Raw genomic sequence first — 10,554 nt, forward strand, 5'->3', positions numbered from 1 at the left:
CTACATTTTGTTGTAATATATCAATTAATTTAAATTGATATATTTATTATAATTGACGTGTGTGTTAAAAGCAAAATATCGGTACTCTAAAGCAATGCATAGTATATTCTTTTGGAATTTCATAAATCAGATTTTTGCGGATCATCGATGGTAAGTCTAATGTTAATTCACACGGTGTGCCCACTCATTGTTAATGTGATAATGTGAAAGTAAATAATTGTGTGAATATGTATATAGTAACGCGTTTATGTTAGTTATCAAGCTGAGACAAGATACTTTGACACGTACAAATGATTGTAATTCGTTGCACGAACTTTTTGGGCGTTACAAAACAGTGCCTTATCGTGCGACATATGAAGTATTGATATCTTAAATTATGATCTTGTTATCGTATTATTTATTCGAAATTTATTAGCATGTATCTGTCAACTGTCAATTATAAAACGCGTTCAGATATTCTCTTCTTTATTCCGTTTTAATGTTGTAAGTGAAACAAATTTGTAATCATAAAGTGGGCCGATTAACATTTGTTTTGTGTAAAAATGTTGTCAATGTAATCGAGATAGATATAAAATACACAGTTTATAAAACGTCAGAATACTTGGTAACATGTTCATAGTAAATTTGAAAATTGATAGATTCTTAGTATGATTATTTTTCATTGTTATTTATTATTTTTAGAACTAAAATTTATATTGATACTAGTAAGAACACTTAAACGATGTCCAATATAATAAACAAAACTTTTTTGATCAAAATATTATTTTTCCAAGGAAGTAGTATAGTATATATATATATTACAAAATTTTATATTTTATTCTAGACAACTAGAAAAATGCTATGGCGTCCTCAGGATCATATAATGGGGATGCAGAGACAGAGAGTGATAAGTTTGAAGGTTCTAAAATTGATCGACATGGTTTCCTTCAAGATTCCAATTGTAGCTCTGACAGGTAATATAATAATTATATATTAATGTAACAGTTATGATGGTAAAATATACATTTATATACTAATATTTATGTGTAAAATACTAGCCTTGTTAAACAAGGATTACCACCAGAGGTAATGCTTAGAAGGGAACGAAAATGGATACAGATGTTAAACAATTGGAGTTATTTCATGAATACAAATTATCGTAAAGTTAGAGAAAGATGTAGAAAGGGTATTCCACCTTCAGTAAGACTTCGTGCATGGCTAAATCTTTGCGGAGGTCAATTGCTAATGGATACAAACCCAAATTTATTTGAAGAGTTGGTGGAGCGATCTGGTGATCCAAAGTATATAGATGATATCAAAAAAGATCTTCATCGTCAATTTCCACATCATATAATGTTTATTGGAGAAGCTCCTGGACAGGAGGAACTGTTCAAAGTATTGAAAGCTTATTCTATTTTAAATAGTAAAGTTGGTTATTGTCAAGCTCAAGCACCTATTGCTGCATTTTTACTGATGCATATGCCAGCAGTACAAGCATTTTGGTGCCTTGTTGCAATATGTGACAAGTATTTAATTGGATATTATAGTCAAGGAATGGAAACATTATTACGCGATGGAGATATTTTATTTGCTCTTTTGAAAAGAGTGTCTCCCATTGCTTACAAACATTTGGTTAGTATTAATTAATTAAAATCCGCATGTAAATGAGAATTAATTATTGCCGTTAATTTCTCAGAAAAAACAAAAGATGGAACCAATCTTATATATGACCGAATGGTTCTTATGTGTTTATACGCGAACACTGCCATGGGAAAGTATTCTACGAGTGTGGGATATGTTCCTTTGTGAAGGTGTTAAAATTATCTTTAAAGTTGGACTAGTTTTGTTAAAAGGCAGCTTAGGACGCACATCTCTTACTAAGCGCTGTCCGACAGTTTATGAAACGCTTCAAGTATTAAGAAATCCTCCTCAGCATATTATGGAAGAAGAAGCTTTAGTTTATCAGGTAGGATACTTGATTTTCGTGTCTCGTTTCTTGCAAACAAGTACATTTTGTTAAATAAATGCAATATCGCAGATTCGAAAATTAAATCTAACCGAAGAAGATTTCGAATACGAACATCAACGTCAAGTATTAAAACGGAAAGCTGCAGAGCAAGCATCTCTTTCCACTGCCAATCGGACAGACTGATTACAAAAGAATAGATAGCATGTAAAGTGAATAATGAGCTTACAGGTATTATTCCAAAGTGTGCCTTCCTTTATATACGTCATATTGTACAGGTCGTAAAATATAAGCAAGTATAGTTTTACAAGACATAGAAGTACATGTAGCAAAGTTTGAAAAGTACCTAACTTCTTCATTATAAATTTAGATAGTTCTTGAATGTAATCACAGATACATATACATTCCCTAAATAGATCACAGAATATAATTTATCCCTATTTTCTCTACCATAACTAGGATTATAAAAATACACAATGCACAATACTTGTAGATGTTTCTAGTATCGTTTAATGTTGTATTATTTGGAGCATATCTCTAGTTGTACAATTTCATACAACTTTATTAATACATATTTATGTACAAAAAAGGAATTGTAAAACATTACATTTTTTAAAGAACAAAATTTAGAAATACTATATACTGTTATCAAATAAGAATTGTTTTGTTTAGCTCACTGTTGTTTTTGTTAAAATTTATCTAACTATAGACAAATGATGTAATTAAATAGATGTTATGAATATATTTTGACAAATTATCTAATTTTATTTCGGCCTTACATCAGCCTTATACATTTTAATCCAAGTTATAATCTATAAAATCGCTTACATTTCTTTTCCCTATGTTAATTATAAAATTCACCTAGGTATATACATTATTTATCTCGTTATATTATAAACTACCTGATAGTATTTACATGATGATCTCTAAATTTCTCCAACAAATTATAATGTTCAATGGCGTTCGTAACTATGTTCGTTAGATAAAAGAAATCATCTTGAATACTTCGCGCTGGAAATATATCGAGTTGAGTAATCTTTGGCAAGAATAAAACACTCATCATGAATACAATTGCCATAGTGACAAAAGTACTTATGGCTACAAAGATAGGATTTGATAATTGCGTTTGAGTAGTTTGTGCAGCTTCCGTCTTGTCATATGCATGGGCAGGCTACAAAGAATGACAGGAATGTAATAATGAGAAGATTAAAATAATAATTTTCATTTCTTTTTTTTTTAAATTAGACGAATTTTCTTCAATTTCAAATTAGAATATGTACTTACAATCGTTTTATAACCGCGATCTTTTTTAAATTCTGACATAAAAGTTTTTAGCGGAAAGAAGTAATATTGATAGAGAGGCTGCTTAATCGGAAATTCCACGTGAGTTTTTGTAATCTGAGGTACCTCGCCGGAAGAGAGTGCATTGGTTAATGAAGACAAACTGATCGTCGATCCCTTTTCTAATGCGCTTTTATACATGGCCGCCAATTCTGCCCTTGTAAATCCAAGCACTTCTGGATCTTTTACTTTGGTAACAATCGGAATGTGAGGCTGAAAAATCAGAGGTAATTTCTTAATAGCTCTTTTTGGAACTCTTTAGATATATAACAAATTATATGAAAAAAATAATAAAATATTTATTTAAAATGTATGAATAAAAATGTCATTTATTTACCTCGTGATATTGTGAAAAACTTAAATCAGTTGGATGTAAATCAACCTTTTCATTAAGTATAGTATGTTGGAAGCTATGGTTTTGGTATTTTTGCGTATTTCGCTGCGTATTCATATTAATCTTTTGAACCTGATAATTTTGTCGATCTTTGTTCATATAGATTACATTTTTATAACCGTTATTTGACGACATCCTGTCATAAATGTTAGTAGGGGAGGGAACATTGAATTCTTGGAGTTGGAACATCGCCTTTTGAAGATATTCTCCGCTCGATTCACCGTTCATTCTAACGTTCCTAACAGAGTTTAAAAATACTAAAACAAGATAAATTAACTTCATCCTTTTCGATGTATTCATTTGACGTATAAATATATAATTTTTTTTTATTCTATATGAAACATATCTGTTGATTAACTATAGAAGTGTTTTTCTTTGTTAATCATTTTTCCATATTTTTATAGCGGGATGTTTTCAATTATCGATAATATTTAATTAAAACGAAATAACATACATTTTTACCGGTATCACATTGGTTTTATAATAATTAACGATCTTCACGTTATTACTGTAATATTAATTTTCTGCTTAGCGAGCTATGCCGCGTATCGTTGTACCTTATTATCGTAACTTCACCAGCAATTAATCGCCAGCGATTCGTTACTCTCTTGTGTTCATTGAATTTCCGATTACACAATGATTTTTCCTTTTTTAGGTTCACGCTCGTAATGGAAATACCATGTTACGGATGTGCGTAACAAACACTCGCGGTCAGTATGTTCGCAATTGTACTAGCAGGGATGGACTGCATGAATATCCTCGGCCAACTCGTTCCCCACCAGGTATTCGAGGAATTCATGGTTGTACGTATCAGAACATCCATTAAGAGATGTACAAACTTGCTGTATGTTAAATGCATGTTTAAAGTTAAATATTTTTTTTAGTGCATTTCCGGTTATTGGGTTATGATCAATTTTGCGATTACTGACCTAGTTTTAGGCAATGATTATATTTATATAATCTTATTTCTGAGAAACATTAAAATATTTATAATTAATAATTTATATTACTTTTTATATACTTTTTTTAGAATACATATTTAGAAATATAATGAATGAAAGTTAATGAGATATTATTTTTACTAAATAATTCTTTTTAATTAATAAACTCATCATTGGCATAGGTACAATTATCCAATTACCTACTACTACAATGCAAGGTAATAAAAAATTTTATCGGTGTAGAAATATAAGGATGATGTTTGAAATATGTTCATTTCTATTATACTGTCACGAAACATTTTATTCTTTTAAGATTGGTGACTCCATAGACATACGATAGAATATAATGGATGTGCCCGAAACCACATACGTATTTGACGAATAGTCCATGATCAAGTTTTCAAATACACATGTATGTAATACTTTGAAGATTTCAACGTGTGTTTGACAATATCATCTCACCGCTTTCGTATTCTTATCGGTTTGTCCATGTCTTGCGCAGAAATTGGGCAACACGAGTGATTATTAAGTGACTCGTAAGAAAAATGGGAACAGTACAGTAAACCAGTTCAGAGGAAACAAGCGACAAGATTAAGTGCAATCTTGATCTGGAGTCTTTTGCTTTTTGACGCAGATCATAGGATGCCATCAAGGTAAATGAAGTTAGATTATAATCGAAATGTTGTGCCAGAAAACTGGTTTTCTTTTGTTCTACTAACTACATAAGATTGTTTCATTCTGTAGTTCGTTAAAAGGAAACTTGCATGGATGCCCGAACATAGACAAAAGCGAGAATCGTATACATAATACATATATATTTTCTCAGTTGTGGTAATACTTTTTGTTTTAAGCGAGAGACAATTGGTATATCGGTATTAGTATTTTAATTGAGAAAGTTGTTTTAATATTTGATTTATTCTAAAAACGCCATATGAGATGGTAATAATGTATATGGGACAATATAATAATGGGATAGTAATTTCCTAGAAGATATGGTTTATAACATTCTGCTCGTATAAAATCTATGTCGTGATTATAATTGTCATTAGTTTATTATGCAAATCACAGTGTAAGTTCTCGATGTAGACCGTGTACAATAAACGATGAAGGAATTGCGGTTCACTGAGTGGACCTGCGAGGAGCCGTTAGATGGTAACCAATGATTTTCTTTAATTATATTCGTCCATCGTAATTACTCGTCTAGATTACAATACTGATATTTCCCGCTTTCTACATTATATACTTTTCGTTACAAAATTAAATTGCTCTAATTTCCTATAATGATAAATATCGATAATATTACAATAAAAACGATTAAATAGTTATGTATACCAATACTAATGATGTTTGTAGCTTAAAATTTACATAACGGTACATTAACTCGTGGGATTGAAAATGACTAGATCCGCGAATAGATAGAAAATAATAATTAAATATTATATACGCATACATTCGGAATGAAATTTGATTTTGTGAGTCTATAAATTACACGAAGGAATTTATATAAAAGTAGTCTTAGATTTTCGTTGGACAAATGTTAAAAGAATGTACCGTAATGTTTCGTGTCCTGTTATGTTAGTAAAAGAAGGGGGAGGAAAGGAAAACGAAAATTGCTCGTATAGTTCGTTATTGTGTCGTGTATTTCCTTTCACATCGAGTGCACCGTTACCAATATCGCTTTACAATTTTTTTTTCTTTTCATACAAAAAGATGATTCGATAATCAGCGTCGCTACATCATTTTTGTGATTCGTCAATTATCGGCGAACGATCAATTGTCGTTACACGTATTTCATAGATATAATATATATAATATATATATATATATCTTTATCTTTAGCATAACCTCCCTCTTATAAAGTAAATATCATACAAAATCTAAGGCTATACGTAATTTAACTTTTAATCCTCCATTACATACGAACATAATGCGCTAATACAATACGCGGATGAATTTCAATTTTATTTCTCTTACACGGTTTCATTTACAAAAAAAGAGATTCTACTTATTATGCGTCAACGAACCGGATTGGAGACGACGGTGGTAGGCCCTCTTTTTAGAGCGATTACATTTTTCTTTACGAAATATACGAAGCACAGAAACTGTTCTTTTCTTGTGTATTAGACCTGGTGCAGATGAGCCATTGAGATGTCTTTGCGATTACGCAGCAGTGTACAAGGTTATTGTTGCGATTCAATTATGTATATATATTTTTAATAATGCAATGCGCATAGGCGTGCGTTCCCGCTATTAACTCTTTCATTTCTAACGTTGGCTGTAATCAGCATCCATGCGAGGACCTGTAGATACGAATGCCGACCATAGTCGGCGCGGATGTAATAAACCATACTAACGCCGATTATAGTAATGATTTATTCGGCAACAATTATGTTACGTTCTGTAGTTATTGCTTTGATTCTATTCGGAAGAATTTGGAAGCAATCCGTTAATGGTATATATATGTTAATTTCTTCAATGTTGAAAGTTACAGTTTTATTTAACTCTTTTTTTCTATGCAAATATTAATGCAAATAAATATTCGCGGCGCGCGTTCTTCCACTATAGAGGAACCATATTCGAAGTTATGTGAATTGCAAAGACAGGGTTAAAAATATAATGTTACTGAGAATCGCACACAGAGTTACCGCTACGAAATCTCAACAATATTGAGTAGCTTATTTACACGTGGTCTTACACCCGTCAATTATAGACGGAATGTCGATTGCCGCTAAATCGACTTGAACTTTGTCACGTAGTTTGTTCACGTGCGCACGCAGTTACGGTTAGTACGCGCATCAGTTCCGGCTGTTCAGCACCGCTCGATATCGAACTCGAAAATTTAAAGAGCCGTTCGTGTATTATAATTTCTGAAATTTGGCGAAGAATTTAACCGTGGTTAGTTAAAAATATGCCTTAAAAGTATACGTTATATACAAAACGAAAGGATACCGTTACAAAAGATTAGTGCCCAAGTTGATTGAAAGTGATACTCGATAAAGATTTACGTTTTTTTTTTTTCAGGATCACGGTATACGATTCTACGATGAAAGACTATTCTTTGAAAAGATCTGGTTTCAACTCGTTCGCACATTGAATTCAGATCACGAATTGATTAATTAATAATTTGCATTAATTTCAGAGAATTGTTTGTGCGATTATTATAAACAACGATGGGAATTATATCGTTTGTAATTTCGCTAAAAATAGGCCGAGATAGGTTTTTTCTTTTTCTTTTCTTGCTTCTATCCTTATCGTTTAAATTGAGTATCGGTATACAAAAAGTTGTAAATGTAGTTTTATAGTAAGCTTAGATTAACATAAAGAAAGACGTACATATTAAATGTACATTACAGATTGCTCTAAGAATTAATTGCTAGTCGTGTAAATAGATGAACATAAATGTACGCTATACTGTATACTAAAAATGAAACAACGACGATTCATAGCACATCTTTACGTACACAATTCGAGCGGAAACTTATATATATGTATTTGTACATGGCAGCACGATATTTTTAAACGAACGTCGCACGTATACTTATCCTTAATTATCAGAATCCTCTACTTGACAGTACAGTCATTGAATAAATAAAAATTACAGAATTCGATATAAGCTACGCATCGGAGAAAATAAAATTTAACAATATGTCTATACATGTCGCTAATGAATTAGATCATGTAAAATATTTTATTGCTATGTTTACAGAATAAGCAGTACCTCGTTAAAATCTCGACGCAAAGGTTGCAACGATAATACCTAATTATAAAGAATACTTTTGATAATACTTTTTTGTATTATCTGTCTAGAATATTTCCTCCGCCATTAAGACTTTATAACGAGAGAAAATAATCGGAAATGAAATAAAACGAAGTATACATATATAGGGCGATGTGTTTTGATCCATTAATGAATACATATTGGACAAAATCATTAATTCGACATATGTATATTTTTTAAATACCCTATATATATAAGCTTAATACTCAGATGTAACGTCTTTTTGCTTCGAGTATTACATAGTTTGGAAAAAATCACTACGCAGTTTTGTAATTTCAGCAGCTATTTACAATGAAAGATTATTCCATACACATCGTGTCGGACCATTAGCTGTAAGATACCGATATTTTTACATCATGCAAATATTTGAACACAAGTTGAACTGATGCTACATCGAATGATTATATAAAAAAGAAAGATAAAAAAATCAGTAAGTTCCATTTAATTACGATCGATCGCCTTGTTTCGTGGCATCTAGGTTATCCGCAAAACGCGTAACATTTTAATTGTCAGATTACTTTCATCTTAACAGCGAGTCGGTAAAAAGTATTTAAAAAAATTCAAATATGTATATCCGTATCAAATGTAAAATGTCCTCGGAAGTTCATTGAAAAATTAGATAAAAGTAACTCGAAATTACAAGTTATAAAAGTACAAGATTGATGCTATAGAAATTAATTTCTATTGCCAGTTATACAAAGAGGATTGTGATTCATCACATCTTAAACTCATCAGTCGCATAGAATATCACAGGAACGTTAGTAGGTGCCATTGGATTTATGTATATCAGATAGATAGTACATTGCTCGTGCACGTATTAAGAAAGTATAAAGATGTATAGAAAAAAAACAGATCTTAAAGTTATCCTGTTTCAATTCAAAATCCAAAGTCTGTCAGTATACTCTCGTTACTAAGGCAATACTTTGCCGGTACATTGCATATTTAAGAAGCTTTCTCAATGTACTTTAGTGAATCGTCAAACACAAGCAATGAATAAATCACAATGAAAAAATGAAGTATAAGCATAGAAAATGCCCTTGACAATTATCTTACTTGGTATCATTGCAAATTTCAATTTATGTATCAAAATTGTAAAAAAGCTTTTGCTTCAAGCACTTTGATCTCCAAGCAAAATAGTTTTTTTTATTGTGCTTTGTAAAAGTCTTCTCCCTTTCTTTTAATTGTAATAAGCTTGTGCTGCTACAATTGACATCTGTGCTGTAATAGCAACAGAAAAATTTCAAATTCGTTTGCATCGAATCAAAGGTATTTCCTTCAAAGAAGTAAGCTCCTTTGGTAAACGATTTTATTTTAATTCCAATATTTTAAAGATATTTGTCAAATGCAGCACAATCATATTCACAATATATCATACTTCACTGCTATGGCAATAGCACAATGTACAAAGATCTACGCTAGCTGATTCGAGTACTATTACTTAACACGGTTACTTCATTCGGATAATAGAGTGAATTTATCATGAATGGCATTTTTAACGCGTAAGTTGACACATAGTTGGTCAATCACCTTTGTCTGGACACAGGAGAATATTTAATATATATCCTACATGAATTATATATTATCCACGAAAAAGACCGCCGTCTCCTCTTTTTCTTACACGTACTGCCTAATACCAACGTACATACCAACAAACCTCACGCACACGTTCCTATAGGGCACGGTGTATCATTAATCGCGCTACATGTTCCTAGCCAATTACATAGAGCCATTTACTTCGAGATGAATTAAAGTTAATATCAGATCGATAACCAATTTAACTTCAATCGACCGCATCTAGTTTGATTTAAATAAAGAACTAACATATCAACACACAGCCTGATGTAATTAATAATGCGCGTCATTATTAGGATATACCTTTTGAGAGAAAATGGCAAGCTGTGCAGCTGCCGTTAACTTTAACTTATATCTAAGGTATATCTGTATTATAATACATTGTATTTTTCTTATGCGCATTTTACAAAATGAGAAGTTAAAAAATTGCAATACACTTGTTATTTGGCCGAAACATATCTTTTCTTTTCTTATTGGACTGTATCAGTATCTTTGTTATGATAAAAATAAAAAATTGTATACATTAATTTACAACAATGCTTTTAATGCTTCTAATTCATACACTGGCTGTAAAAATGTCGAT

The 10,554-nt window shown here is 31.3% G+C and overlaps 2 protein-coding genes across 13 annotated transcripts; one reads left to right on the forward strand and one right to left on the reverse strand.

Annotated features, from left to right (window-relative positions):
- Positions 1 to 14: 14 nt before the first annotated feature.
- Positions 15 to 10,502, forward strand: LOC122577255 (TBC1 domain family member 10A). Of its 11 annotated transcripts, none has more exons than XR_006320174.1 (12): positions 198 to 483; positions 824 to 953; positions 1,038 to 1,611; positions 1,676 to 1,945; positions 2,018 to 2,176; positions 3,274 to 3,513; positions 4,336 to 4,483; positions 4,804 to 4,839; positions 4,935 to 5,033; positions 5,124 to 5,274; positions 5,366 to 7,516; positions 7,643 to 10,502. XR_006320174.1 is itself a non-coding variant. In XM_043748440.1 (5 exons), the coding sequence occupies exons 2-5, from the start codon at positions 841 to 843 to the stop codon at positions 2,129 to 2,131; spliced, it is 1,071 nt and encodes a 356-aa protein (XP_043604375.1). In that variant the 5' UTR covers positions 199 to 483; positions 824 to 840; the 3' UTR covers positions 2,132 to 2,380. The 11 variants fall into 11 exon arrangements, 1 of the variants encoding a protein (XP_043604375.1); XR_006320177.1 differs by having other exon boundaries at positions 8,328 to 10,502; XR_006320178.1 differs by lacking the exon at positions 198 to 483 and adding an exon at positions 15 to 150 and having other exon boundaries at positions 5,366 to 10,502.
- On the reverse strand, positions 2,686 to 4,328 carry LOC122577257. Of its 2 annotated transcripts, XM_043748443.1 has the most exons (4): positions 4,135 to 4,328; positions 3,624 to 3,918; positions 3,230 to 3,499; positions 2,686 to 3,116 (listed from the first exon to the last, which is right to left on the reverse strand). In XM_043748443.1, coding segments are annotated over exons 1-4 (840 nt in total). In that variant the 5' UTR covers positions 4,137 to 4,328; the 3' UTR covers positions 2,686 to 2,843. The 2 variants fall into 2 exon arrangements, with proteins under 2 accessions (XP_043604378.1, XP_043604377.1); XM_043748442.1 differs by having other exon boundaries at positions 3,624 to 4,328.
- Positions 10,503 to 10,554: the final 52 nt, after the last annotated feature.

This window comes from Bombus pyrosoma, linkage group LG18 (genome assembly GCF_014825855.1).
Source record: "Bombus pyrosoma isolate SC7728 linkage group LG18, ASM1482585v1, whole genome shotgun sequence".
NCBI lineage: Eukaryota > Metazoa > Arthropoda > Insecta > Hymenoptera > Apidae > Bombus > Bombus pyrosoma.

Excerpts from the sequence above, each read along its gene's own strand:
- LOC122577255 (XM_043748440.1), top strand. The coding sequence starts at position 841 with ATGGCGTCCTCAGGATCATATAATGGGGATGCAGAGACAGAGAGTGAT. Across the intron at positions 1,612-1,675 it reads CCATTGCTTACAAACATTTG|AAAAAACAAAAGATGGAACC; the intron begins GTTAGTATTAAT and ends TTAATTTCTCAG. Across the intron at positions 1,946-2,017 it reads AAGAAGCTTTAGTTTATCAG|ATTCGAAAATTAAATCTAAC; the intron begins GTAGGATACTTG and ends GCAATATCGCAG.
- LOC122577257 (XM_043748442.1), bottom strand. The coding sequence starts at position 3,980 with ATGAATACATCGAAAAGGATGAAGTTAATTTATCTTGTTTTAGTATTT. Across the intron at positions 3,500-3,623 it reads GTTTTTCACAATATCACGAG|CCTCACATTCCGATTGTTAC; the intron begins GTAAATAAATGA and ends CTGATTTTTCAG. Across the intron at positions 3,117-3,229 it reads ATCGCGGTTATAAAACGATT|CCTGCCCATGCATATGACAA; the intron begins GTAAGTACATAT and ends CATTCTTTGTAG.